The 14,694-nt window shown below is 31.4% G+C and overlaps 1 protein-coding gene across 4 annotated transcripts in view; it reads left to right on the top strand.

Moving 5' to 3' along the window:
• Positions 1 to 14,694, top strand: part of Fcho2 (FCH and mu domain containing endocytic adaptor 2) — a 124,839-nt gene that overhangs the window by 23,033 nt on the left and 87,112 nt on the right. For all 4 annotated transcript variants that reach the window (XM_048800145.1, XM_015497807.2, XM_048800144.1 and 1 more), the window contains exons 4-6: positions 22 to 163; positions 253 to 405; positions 10,747 to 10,851. In XM_048800145.1, the coding sequence (XP_048656102.1) occupies positions 22 to 163; positions 253 to 405; positions 10,747 to 10,851 (400 nt within the window). The remainder of the gene's footprint in view (positions 1 to 21; positions 164 to 252; positions 406 to 10,746; positions 10,852 to 14,694) is intronic.

Genomic DNA, 14,694 nt, shown 5'->3' with positions numbered 1-14,694 from the left:
CATGCTTCTCCTTTTTCTTAGAACATTTGCACCAGTGTGGGATGTGTTCAAAACATCTACAGAAAAATTAGCAAATTGTCACTTGGATCTTGTTAGAAAATTACAGGAATTAATAAAGGAAGTTCAGAAATATGGAGAAGAACAAGCAAAATCTCATAAAAAGGTATGTTTTTCTCTTATTAAGGATTGATTGGTCAGATATTGAATGCTTTATAGCCCAGTCACTTTGATGAATCATTTCATACCAAACAGACTAAAGAAGAAGTTGCAGGAACTCTGGAAGCTGTCCAAACCATTCAGAGCATAACTCAGGCCCTCCAGAAATCCAAGGAAAATTACAATGCCAAGTGTGTAGAACAGGAGCGTCTAAAAAAAGAAGGAGCTACACAAAGAGAAATAGAAAAGGTAATTATGATAAAAATAATACTTCTATGATTTCAGGGTACTGTGATATAAGACTACATCTAATCTTTAGACATTCAAGATTGATCTCATTTTAAAGATGAAGATACACCTTCAGAGTTTGTGATTTATAGAAGTAAGTTTGTAACATCTGTTGTCTATGATAAATAGATTGACAAACATAAAAGAGGATGATTTTTTATTTTGGTGACAAATTTACAAGTTATTTTTATTTTATTTTTTATGTGTTTTTTTGGATGCTGGGAATTGAACCTAGGGCCTTGGCTCATGGTAGGCAAATGTTCTACCACTGAGCTATATACTCTCAACCCCTGCAGAAAATTTTTATACTAAGAAATAAATCTATCTATCTATCTATATATATCATATTTTGGTTTATTTAAAAAAATTTGGATGCTTGAAAATTATCTTTAAATACATATTGTGGATGATTTATTGTTGACTTGGAGCACATGTACATTATGATAAACCACAAACTTTCCCTCATTCATGCTTTAAAAATATTTTTTTTCTCTTTTAAAATGGTTTAACCATTTACTTATTTGATGTACTATATCTCATTTAGTGATAAATCATATGGAGTGATAATTTTGAAAACTTTGTGAAATATTTGAAATATCTAGTAAAAAAGGAAAACTAAATTATACCTGTAGTACAGTTATGACTATAAAAGCATATATGCATGGACAATAATTAGAAGAAAAAATCAAAACAGTTGATAGAATTTGGAATAATAAATTTTGTTTAATGTTAGTATGATAAATGAAAATTGGGAGGTGAGATATAAAACCATAGTAAGTAATGATTTGAAAACCCTGTGTTCCAGATATAGTGATTTTGAATAAAATATGAAATGAGAAATCAAAATAAGAGAGTCTAAAATGAAGAGTATTATCTCTGTAGACCAGAAATCCAAAGTGGCATATAAAGATTGATTATATAAACTTTTGTTGAACTTGAAGTCCTAAGTTAGGCAGTGAAATATTATTTTGTGATAAAGGAGGCCAAAGTTCCCTTCTTAAGATGAGGCACAAAGAACTTGAAGCTATAGGTAGAAGGAAAAAAGAAGAATGACTAGGGCTAAAGCCTTATGGGAGGTTGCGAGTAGAGATCCATAGATACTGATCCTATCTGAAATCAAACCAATTCATGATTTGGCCATAGCACCAAAATTTTCATATAGAAATAATTAAAAACTACCTTTGTGAGACTGATGCTAAGTTGGATCTTTGGAGGATTGGCAAGAGATAACCTAAAAATTTCTAGAGTGGAGTGGTTGAGTATAAAGGACAGAACACAATTCAAGGAGGTGATACCATTTACATTGTATTCTATGTAGCTTTTCAGCAGTTCTGATGGAGTGCAATAGAGAGAAGAACAGAAACAAAATTCCCATTTGAAATGAGTGAGCAACAAAATCTAGAGAACATCTAAAAAATCTAATAGACAACCAGTGAATTTAATAATTGGAATAAAAAGCTCACCGTGATGAAATTTAAATTTATAAAACATGAACTATGTGAAAACAAGAAATTTGTCAAAGGTCGTGTAAAGAAATATAAATTTACATTAAAGAAGATTAAGAAAGTAAAAGATACATAATGAAACAATCTACTAGATAGAAAAAACAGCTAATTAGAAAACTCAGAAATGAAAAATATAGATTTGGGTATGACTGCACATATGATGTGATGCTACATTGTGTACAACCAGAGAAAAGAAAAGTTGTGCTGCAATTTTGTACAATGAATCAAAATGCATTCTTCTGTAGTATATACCTAATTAAAATAGATTAATTAATAAAAATAAATTTGGAAGATAGTACAGGTTGAATATCAATTATTAAAATGTTGTAACAAGTACTTTAAATTTTTTCAGATATTTTTTGGAACACACAAACATATACATATATATAAAATATATTTTATGATATTTATTTTATATGAAGTGTATATATATTTATATGATACTTTAGGGATGGGACATTAAATCTAAACATAACTAACATTTATGTTTTATATATACCTTTATTCATGTAATGTGCAGGTAATTTATACACTATTTTTGATAATTTTTACATAAAACAAAGTCTCATTCTGTGGAATTTTGTCCTTGTCTTATCATTTTGAGGCCCAAAAAGTTTTGGATTTTGGGGTTAAGGATGATGTTCAACCTGTGCTAAGAGACCTAATCTAGAGTGTAGCACAGCAAAATAAAGTTACCAGCATTCATTTACTATTGATTTTCAGAAGGAAAAAAATGGAGGGGAATGGTGGGCAAGTAGTCTTTTGAAGAATTAATAGCTAAGAATTTTTCAGAACTGAAGAAATTTAAGAGTTTGCAAATTGAAAATACTATTATAGAAATTAAGTAGGTTAAATAAATCCAGGACTATTCACCAGATAAAAAGAGAACATTAAAAATTAGGAAGCATTTCTTTTAACACATATCTGAAATCAAATTGCATCTCATTTGATAGTATCATCATATCGATAATTGATAATATATGGATAATCATTGTTGATAATGTGGCATTTATGACATAGTTTCATTGCCTGGGCAAACTTGGTTGCATAATTGTATAGCTATAGCAGTTTGAAAGTACATTTAACATATAATTTAAGGACCATTTGAGGAAGGAATAGTTCTGATTGTTATTTGAAAACCTTTTGTTAAAAACAAGTGCTTGGGAGAAAATCTGGATATAATATTTGAACACTTAAAAGTAAATACACGTCAATAATGCTCTTGATGACATTGAGGATAATATTATGTTTGAAAAAATAGACCTCATTGGTCTCTAAATTAGAAAGCAATTGAAAAGGGTCAGAATCTGAATGTGAGTATGATTTAGGAATACTATCTATTCATTTTGTTTTTCCTTTTTATTTTTTAAATTGCATAAGAGTGACGTCACTGGTAATTTAGAATAAACATCCTCCACTAATCTAAAAGAGCTCTTTCAACAAATGTAGAAGTAAAAATTCTAAATCATAAGAAAGCATTGTTTCATAGCTTAGTTGATAGCATCTTTTTATTATAGTGGTATGTGAGATAATGATGTGTCTTACAATTAATTATACCAGATTTAGTAGTAGTCAGGTATGTTATTAAGTTTAACTACTAAAAGAATTAGCAATGTAATTTAAGTCTTCTACATCAGTAAAAGAAGAGGGTATTTAAAATATATATTAATTTAAAGGGAAACAAAGAAGGAAAGAAAAAAATAGTAAACTCAGTAAGTTGAAAGAAATAAATTCAAACATACCAATAATCACAATATATATAAATGGATTAGACTTCTAATAATAGATTATTAAATTGAAATATTTGGTAATATGAGAGTGTTTAATAATATAGGACATCACATGGTAGTTCATATAAATGAACTAAATGGGGTAGAACGATAGATTAGGAATTTAAAATATTATAGCAAAAAAAGTTGGAGGAAAAGGAATAAATGAAATCTTGATTCTAGGTGATTGGTTCTTGGGGTCTCTTACACTACAGGAATTGGCTAGAATGACATGTATTAATTAACCTAAATAAATCTAAAAAGCATAATATTGAATAAGAAAAGCAAAGTTTCAGCAGAATATATAGAATTTGATATCTTTTACATAACCTTTAATTCTCTGTAAAACATACTATATATAAAAGTAAATACTTACACAATCAGAGATATGATAAACTGTGGTATAAAGGTATATTAAGAATTACAATGCAAAAATGAATAAATCAGAGATATGATAAAAAAATGTATGTTTAGCTTTGTAAAAAAAGAAGTAAAATATAAGAAAAAATGAGGATATATTAAATTATGTTTATTTAATAAAACTATCCTGAAAACTACAATTTTAAAAAAAAAGTAAATACTTATTAGGGACCTTCATGGAGATAGTAAACACCAATACATGATGGAAATTACATTGAGGAGAGAAAGAGGGGAATGGATCTATGAAGAACATAGGGCTTTTGTTGTCTGTGTGATGTTTAATTTTTTTCAAAAAAAAAAAAAAAAAAAGAGAGGAGCAAATACAAATGAAGCAGGGTACAATTCAAAGTAAAATAATTAAGCAATAGGAGCAGTTTACGTATAGAACATATGTAACTATTGGTATGGGAAACCATACCAGTTCATTAATGAAGATGTCTATAGTCTAAATTAGTTGAACTTTTCCAGAGGGTGAAAATACTACTGGGTTAAATACTCCCATGTATTCTTTTTTTTGTGAAACTCAGTGGTCTTAACATATCACCTACTCTGAAGTGATCATTTGAAAAGAGATGGGAAAGAGATTATACTTAAATGATTCTAAGTCTTTTGATATAAAGAAGGAAAAGTTTAAGGTAATGACTTGGATGAAATAAAAGGATTTCTTTTTATATATTGAGCAGGACCATAGCATATGGTTGTATCCAAGGGTTGTGAGTTGGTGGCTAAAATCCAGCCAGTGTTTTGCTTGCCTTTAGTGATAGACAGCTCAATGGAATGAATACTTTTTTGTAATTCACCTGCTCAGAGGTGGCATCTTTACTTATATGCTAGATATATTAGTCATTCTGATTTATTATGTGTTATGATATGGGTGTAAATAAATAATTTTTTTTGGTCTATAATAAACTGTATTAACATGATGTATTTTTAAAGGCAGATCTTTGAACTATTTTTCCTTTCATAAATATTTTGGTGTTACCACATAGTTTGCTTTTATCCTCATTCATACACCCTTATTTTTATAAAAAACCATTTAGTAGGCATGCATATTTGTGGACTGTGATCAAGAACAGATATGCATATATTGGTTTCACAGAATTTTACCATAAAATTAATAGGCATTTAAACAGAGATATTTTTGGTAGTATATCAGTAAATTTGTAATGTTAAGAAAATGAATAAGATGGAGGATTTTATTGCCCATAGGTAATTTATTAGAGCAAATCTGTTATTTATGAGAAGAAACATAGCTATTGCTTGTATTTTCTTTTTCTTTTTCTTTTTTTTTTTTGTACCTGGGATTGAACTCAGGGGTACTCTACTACTAAGCCACATCCCCAGCTCTATTTTTGTATTTTATTTAGAGACAGGTCTCACTGAGTTGTTTAGCGCCTTGCCATTGCTGAGCTGGCTTTGAACTCCCAATTCTCCTGTCTCAGCCTCCCAACCCACTGGGATTACAGACGTGTGCCACTGTGCCTGGCTAGCTATTGCTTTTAAACATGGTTTCCTCATTTGAGAACAAATGTTTCAGGGCTCATGGTGTGACTCAGTGGTAGAGCACTTGCCTAACATGTATAACAATCTGGGTTCAATCCTCAGCACCACACAACAAAACAAAACAAAACACTCAACCCCTATGCTCCAACTTCCCTTTTAATAATGACTACAAAAGTGGTTACGATTCTTGTTACCAAGGCATGCAGTTTCTGTAGTTCTACTGTAAAAACTTATAGCATTATTAAGGATATATGCTATTTTAGAAGTCATTTTGATTTAATAATTCAGTATTATTATTCTGTAACTGTTTCCTATGAAAGATATTTTTTGCTTTAAAAATAATAGTTATAATTATATTCTAAAATTGCATCTATATCCTTTTACATGATAGTCTTCTATAAATTTAGTTTTGTCATCCTTAAAATTTCCCGTAAGTCTACAAAGTATTTTGTATTAAATATTATTCTTTTATTAGTAATTGCCTTTTTTGTTCATTTTCCAAGATACTTCTTTAAAGTTGGTGTGTAATTTTAAGATTTTGACATACTGGGTTTACCTTTGAAGAGGTAGAGGTAATATAAAAAAATGTTAAATCTTTAAAAAAGTGTCTTCTTTCTTTCTTCATGCTTCCAAATAAGAGAAGTGAAATTTTAGTTTCCTGATATCAGAGGGTATGATTCAAAAGTCTTATTTGTTTACAGTTTTGAGTTAGATCCAGCTCTTTTATCTTTGAGATAAAGATGATTATGCTCAGAATTAGTAAATGTTTGTATGCTGAGTTGAATGACTAAACCAAGATTTATGGTACAAGGGAATTAATGTTGGAAGAAAAAATGAAAATTTGCTGGTGTAAAAGTTTTAAATTAGTATTTTTATGGATTTTGACTCAAAAGACTTAGTAGCAAAACTCTTTAGAATTTTAGAGACTTTGAGTATGGGAAAGAAAATGATGCTTTGGAGTCTTCTTTTCATTTCTTAAATTTCTATGTAATGTGATAAGTAATATGAAATAATTATATTGTAGAAATACAGGTCTTCTATAAGGAGTAATATTCCTCTAGGCAGTCATTTTCGTTTCTTTAGATTATACATTCTTGTCATTGAGAAACCATCATTTGTATTGAATGTAACACAGCAAATATATTTATATGGAAATTGATCATTATAGAAAAACGTAAATTTTTCTGTTCATCCATATAATAAAACTTAGGAGTTTATTTTAGCTGTAAGGTTTAGAATAGATTGCCTTTTAAAATAATTTATTTAGCTATTTTTTGATTTACTATTGAATTATGAAGTGATAAGTTGAATTTAATAGTAAATAATTGTTTTGGTTCCTAGCTTTTTACCATGCTAGATGCCATGAGTGTTGTTAAAGACTGAATCTGATGGTGTTCTCTTCCTGCTTCAAGAAGTATTCTATATCCAGGTGGGGTTGTGGCTCAGAGGTAGAGTGCTTGCCTAGCATGCATGAGACATGCATGTTTAATCCTTAGCACCACATAAAGTAAAATACATTGGGTCTACCTATAACTAAAAAAATAAATATTTTAAAAAAAGAAGTGTTCATATCTTGGAGAACCAAGATATATTATTAAATAGTGCAGAATAAGAGGTTAGAGAGGGGGTAGTATCTGATTTTGTTTAGAACCTGTAAAAAGAAAATCTCTAAAAAGGAAAGATGATAAGAAAGATTTATTGAAATAAGTTACTTTGAAAAGTTTCAACAGGGGTCCTTATAGTTAATTTTTAATATTTTCCGTTTTTATGAATTTTTGAATGATCACATCTTTATCAAGTGGTGACATAAATTATTAAACCATAATTTAATAGCAGGAAAAAAGAGTAGATTTCAGGATGAGGAACAAGCAAAGAAGGGGCTACCAGTGAAGCTATATCATTTTGCTAGGCTGGGTCATAGAAAATAATTTTGTGACCTGTGGATTGTTGATTGCTCAGGTATACTGAAAATTAGGTAGCTGGAAGAAGATATTAAAGTCTCTTTGCATAAGAAGAATCCAAAAGGAAACCTATATAACCATTACATTAGAATTGTTTCTAAAATAATTCTAGCAAACATGGTTATCTGGGTTTCCTGGGAGGGTACGTAATAAACTCTAACTAACCATTTTTTCTAATTGTTGTATTTGAACAGGGATAGGATATTAGAGAAAATATAATAACAGTGGTATAAAATAATGTCAAATGACCAGACAATGGTAAAATTATATCTATATATGTATATATATGAATTATATATAGGAGATGGGGCTGGGGATGTGGCTCAAGCGGTAGCGCGCTCGCCTGGCATGCGTGCGGCCCGGGTTCGATCCTCAGCACCACATACAGACAAAAAATGTTGTGTCCGCCGAAAACTAAAAAATAAATATTAAAAAAAAATTCTCTCTCTCTCTCTCTCTCTCTCTCTCTCTCTCTCTCTCCATCTCTCTCTCTCTCTTAAAAAAATTATATATAGGAGCAAAGTAGAAAATTGTTATAGGTTTTAGTCACTTTCTCTAGGGACAGACAACTCAGTATGAGTCATGTATATCTTTACATAGTAGCAAAACTAAATATTGTATGTTCTTGATGATGTTCTTTGTTAGAAACTATGAAAAATAGCTGATACCACTTATTTTTTAAATTTGACTGTGTGTCAAGCCCTATCATAAGGATTTTATTTACTTACATTTCATCACTACTGTATATTTTACAAATAAATGATATTGTTCCTATTTTAAGAATGAGAGAACTATGTAAAGCTTAGAGACAAGATCAAAAGGGTAGTAAATGGTAGAGCCAAAATTTTGAGTTAAGTTCTTCTGGTTCCCAAAGCAGTTTTATTTACACTACATGGTAAAATGACATCCTGTATTCTCTAAGAAGGTAGGAAAACGTATAACATATATACTTACTATAATATATGTAGTTAGAACAAAGTTGATGTTTTTAAAAAATTTTTAAATATCTTTTTTAGTTGTGGGTAGACACAATACCTTTATTTTATTTATTTTTAAAAATACTTTTTGGTTGCCAATGGACCTTATTTTTATTTATTCATATGTGGTGCTGAGAATTGAACCCAGTGCCTCACACATGCTAGGCAGGTGCTCTACCACTTAGCCACAACTCCAGCCCTATTGATTTATTTTTATGTGGTGCTAAGGATCAGACTCAATGCCTCACATGTGCTAGGCAAGTGCTCTACCACTGAGCTACAACCCTATCTCTAGCCAAACCACAGGGTAAGCCCCATTGTATTTCTAACTGTTGTTCTTAGACTCCTGATCACAGCTGGAGATAATTATATTAGTGGTCCTGATTGGCTCTATACAGATTTTATAGTTTCCAGCTTTTCCCTTTACCATTACTTTTAATCATCTAGTTACACTGCTTGTTATGTCCTCTATACCATGGTTTGAAATTTATTTTAAATTTTCATTAAGCTCTGAGGTCTTACCCTACTGTTTCTCATTCATAGCAGAGTGTTACCTCAATAAGAAAATGGAGGTTTTTATATCTTGGATTTCTATAACTTGTCTGTCTTTGATCTTTTTTTGAACTCTTATTTATTTCAGTCACCCACTCCAATCTTCCTATGTTCAAATTGATCAGTCATTTGAGAATACTTAGTAAAGTTTCTTGGTAGCTATGTGTATACCCTACTCAACACGATGCCAGAAATTCCCCTGAATGTCTGTCTTCCTCGGGATTTATCTTGATATCTGTGACTTGTTTACTTTCTACCAATTTATAATTGTTTATATGTAGGCTATCTTTCTTTTATGGAGTCCTTGAGAAAAAAAATAACTTATGTTTTTAATTGAATAAATAACTGAACTGGTAATATTGTAGCAACATTTTTTAAAGATAGAAATCTTGAAAAATTAGGCAAAGATTAAAAACAAATTCATAGATTTGCTGCAACATAATGGGAGAAAAAACCCCCAAGAACCCCATTCTTCTTAGCTTTTGATCTAGGTTTATAGACTTTAATCAGACATTAAGTGGAATATGTATATGTTGTAGGGGAGGAAGGAAGACTCACTCATTTAGAGGTGTCAAGAATATTCTCATGGTATTGTAACATTTTTTGTACATTGTCAGAAAATTTCTTTCTTACAGTGTGTTAATATAGTTTTAGTAACACTGTACTATTATAATGTGGTTATACAATCTCACTCTGGTTTATAAAATGAGAGTATTTTAATTTTTTAAAGTATATTTCATCAGATAGAAAGGAGAGTCAATGTTTAATTCCTGAGTTAATTTATGATCACAACAAAAACAAAACGATTAAGGCAGGCTTGACCACCAGGTATTAAAGTTATTTGTCATATTGAAATCTTAAAATGCATTTAACCCAGCTATCCCTCTCCTCAGTCTATGCCCAAAGGACTTCAAAACAGCATACTACAGGGACACAGCCACATCAATGTTTATAGTAGCACAATTCACAATATTTAAACTATGAAACCAACCTAGATGCCTTTCATTAGAGGAATGGATTAAAAAAAATGTGGCATATACACAATGGACTATTACTCAGCAATAAAATAGAATAAAATCATGGCATTTGCAGGTAAATGGATGGAGTAGGAAAAGATGATGCTAAGTGAAGTTAGCCAATCCCAAAAAGACAAATGCCGAATGTTTTCTCTGTTATAAGGTGACTGACTCATAGTGGGGAGGGAGGGAGAGGAGAGCATGGGAGGAATAGAGGAACTCCAGATAGGGCAGAGGGTGGGAGGGTAAGGGAGGGGGCAGGGGGTTAGCAATGATGTTGGAATGTGATAGACATCATTATCCAAAGTACATGTATGAAGACAACATACTTTGTATGGTGACAACAACATGTATGGTGTCAACATACTTTATATACAAACAGATATGAAAAATTGTGCTCTTATGTGTAATAAGAATTGTAATGCATTTTACTACCATGTATTTAAATAAATAAATAAATTTATTTAAATAAGTAAAATCAATTAAAAAAATAAAAATATCAATGTAAAAAGTACATTTTAATTTGTTATTTCAAATGAACTTATATTAGGGGGAAAAAAGGTCAACAAAAAATTAAAAATATTTTTGTTTTGTTACAGGCAGCTGTTAAATCTAAGAAAGCTACAGATACGTATAAACTCTATGTGGAAAAATATGCATTAGCAAAAGCTGATTTTGAACAGAAAATGACAGAAACAGCCCAGGTTGGTATTTTTAAGGCTTTAAGTTAAAAACAGGATACTTTGTAGGGCTGGGGTTATGGCTCAGTGGTAGAGTGCTCACCTAGCACGTGGGAAGTGCTGAGTTCAATCCTCAGCACCACATAAAAATGAAGAAATAAAATAAAGGTATATGTATATATAAAAACCCAACAAGATAATTGTATTTGTGTGTACTAATTAGTAGATTTTTTTCTGCTATATAATATCTTGGTATTAGAAATTTTAAATTTTCAGTGTTCTGATAATGCTGTTTAAAATATTTGCATCATGTTTGGAAGATGAGATAGAGAATCAAGGTACAGTACTAATAATGTCATAAAAATTATTCAGATGGTTCAGAAGAGGCTGTTTAAAGATAATTAGGGAAAATGAAGGCATTGGTACATGCTGTAGACAATGACTTGTGTGTGGATTTTAAGATTTACTTAAGAAAACTGGAAAGACTCTGTATTGAGGATAATGCAGTCAGTGAAATAATGAAAAAACCCTCTTCTATAGCACTTACATTTTAGTGGGGGAAAAAGACAATAAAATATCTCTTCCATAATCTTGAGATAAATTATATTCAGTTTGGTGTTCTTAGAGCCATAATTAAAGGCTTAGTTTAAGGTGGATGCCCTTTATGAGATGAGTTCTTCCTAATATTTCCACTTCCATCCTTCTTATCTTTTTGTTTTATTTTCCTCATTAGCACCTATCACATTCCAAGATACCATGAATTTCACTTCTATCAGGTCAGATTAGGTATGCTAAGATGACAGAGAAACCCACAAATCTCAGTAGTTTGCAATATTGGGTTTTCTCGCATGCATCCCACACAGGTGATGGAAATGTGGTAGAATGGGCTGGCTGCAAAATAAAAGCTAAGAAAAATAGAACGATGAAAAAAACAATAGGACACAGAAAATATTATCAGAAAGCAGGGGTGGGACCGGCTAGCCAATCATACAGCTTGAGCTTGTGTACTAAAAAGATGAAATGGGACCTGTGCTTGCTTTCTTTATATTGGGGAACATTAAAGGCCTTCCATAGACTATTCTTCACCAAAAAGAAAAAAAAGGTTATAGGTAGGCTGTCCAGTTCCCAACAGGTTATGCCCATCTCTGGAGCTACTATGAGGGATCTTCCTAGTAGAGTGCAGATAAAGGTCAGGTTCCTTGGGAAATCTATGCCGTGGGAGAGGCACACATAGTTCCCAAGGTTAAACCTAAAATCTCCTTGGCTGCTATACTGAGAGAAAACCCTCAAGTAATTCACTGGTGGCTTCCAGCAGGGTTTATTTTTTTTTTATCATGCAGCATGTTTATCATAGTGGACTACAGCTCTGATACTGAGGCTAGAGGTTAGAACCTCTGAAAAGCAATGACTAATGAAAAGCTATTTTCATTAAAATGGTTGAGTCATAGCTGAGAGACTGTAAACATAGAGAAGATCACTGGCTTCTTATTTATTTTTTTTTCTTTTGGCAGTATTGGGGACTGAACCCTGCAGTGCTCTACCACTGAGTAATGTCCCATGCCCTTATTATTTTTATTCTAAAACAGGATCTTCTTAAGTTACTGAGGCTGGCCTCAAACTCACAGTCCTCCTGCATCATCCCCCCATGTCTCTGGGATTATAGGCATGCACCACATTGTCAGGCTATTTATTTTATATTGTCTGTCATCCCTCACTAAAATGTAAGTTCTCTAAGAACAGGAATTGACTTATTTTTTATATTGTTATATCCTCAGTATTTAAAATAGATCCCAGCTCTTGGTGGGTATACAGTAAGTATGAAGGATTTTGTAAATCTGTTATTTTGGACTCTTAATTTTTTGTCCTCTCACTAGAAGAAGTGCATGACTCACATCTTAGAAACCAATAGACTTGCATGTAGGCATCCCTCTTTATCATTTTGTAGGTATTGTCCTAAATGCTGGATGTATGCAGTATACATGTAAATAACTCTGCTTAGATAAAGTTTCTAGTATAGAATATGGAGGCAAACATTAAATACATGCTTAAGTTGATAAATAATTGTAAATGTTACAAGTGAAAAGAATAGGTTTCCATAAGATAGAATAATAGGAATGACCTAATTTGGGTTAGGAAGTCACTTTGGAGAATTAAAAATTGAGACTTGAAGAAAGGTAGGAGACTAATAGTACAAGAGTGTTTCAAGATTTGGAGCATGGATATGAGGACTTAGAGGTGTAAAAGAAATAATGCATTCAGGAAAGTAAAAAATACATACTAAAATTGAGGAGATGGTGGCGAGAAATGCAGTTTAAGAGTGAAGTCCAGGACTGGGTTTTAGTAAGGATTTACATTTTCTTCTAAGAGTATCTGGAAACCTCCTAAGGGTTTTAGGAGAGGATGTGACATTATCTGATCTATATTTTAAAAGATAATTCTGTCAGTTTTGTGTAGGATTATAGTACCACCAAAGGACATTGTCCAGTATAGAAGGCAGTATATATAATATGTGAGAAGGATGATATCTAGAGTGGTGGTCTTGGAGGAGGAGAAAAGTGAATGCCTTGAAAGTGGCAGAATAGGTAGAGAAATTTTGAGGAAAATAAGATTACTTTCAAATTTTGGTTTGCAATTCTCTGTGGATAGAGAGGATTGGGAAAGACTAGATGAAGAACTCTTAGTTTGATGGGCAAAGAGATCAGATATTTAGTTTTGAACAGGTTAATTTTGAGATACCTTTGAGATAACCCAGATGGAGACATCAAGTAGTCAGTTTGGAAGGGCCAAGTAATCTCAACTGGATTTAATATCCACAGTCTTTTATACACAATTGTGAATCCCCAAAGCTCTAGAAGAAAAAAGGTGGTGTTTTTTTTTTTTTTTTTTTTTTTTTTTTTTGGTAACTTATTTGGCAGCAAAATGTGACCTGAACCAATGTAAAGATGTTCATAGTCTTATTTATCTTATTTAGATCAAATATACATATATTTTCCTTTAGAAACATTAATGTGTTTGACAAAAAAAATGCTGCTTTAAGTCCTGCTGATGGTAGTCTAAAACACGAGGTATTTTTATAATGCATGCATTTTTATTTTTTAAAAATCCAGAAAATTAGAATGCTAAACCTCATCTGGTACTGAAGAGTGAATAAAGGATTATAAGCCTCTGTAAAGCAGTATTGTCAGTACATAAAACCATGGTTAGTTCAATAAAGTTCATTTATTTGTACTTAACACTTGACTATCCTTATTTCCTATTGATGAATTGCTCTGAGTTTAGTAGTCACTAATTTTGAGAAATTATGGTAGTTAGCAGTAATCCTTACCCTCCAAATAACAAAATTTTAAAATTGCATTTGAATTGTGCTTTGAATTTCTGTATGGATTCATGCCTCAAATGTTTCTAAATAATTAAGAAAGTATTTTATTTAGTATAGTGTAATATTTCAAAAGGGAATGAAAATAAAAGAGGGAGAGGAATCCATGTCAACACACATGCAAATCCAAGACCTCTGAAAACATGAAGAAATGAGCAAACAAGTCTCTTGCCAAAATTTATAGTACCCCAACAGAGGAATCCACAAGATATGAAAGTGGATGAAATTCCAGAGAAAGACTATAATAAACTAATTATTAAAATGTTCAATGAGCTAAAAGAAGATCTAAAGAATAAATCAAGGGAAGAAATAATAGGAGGTGAAAGACTATTTCAATAAGGAAATTGAGTTGATTTCCAGGATTTTTGGAAGGGAAAGTCACAATGAATAAAATTAAAAATTATCTTGAAAGTATCACCAGCAGATTAGATTACATAGAAAATAGAACTTCAGACCTTGAAGACAGAACTACTTCTTGAAGACTGACCTTA

This window comes from Marmota marmota, unplaced genomic scaffold (assembly GCF_001458135.2).
Source record: "Marmota marmota marmota unplaced genomic scaffold, marMar, whole genome shotgun sequence".
NCBI classification, from domain to species: domain Eukaryota; kingdom Metazoa; phylum Chordata; class Mammalia; order Rodentia; family Sciuridae; genus Marmota; species Marmota marmota.
Note: the sequence above shows the minus strand (reverse complement) of the source record. Positions and strands in the feature narration are given on the sequence as shown.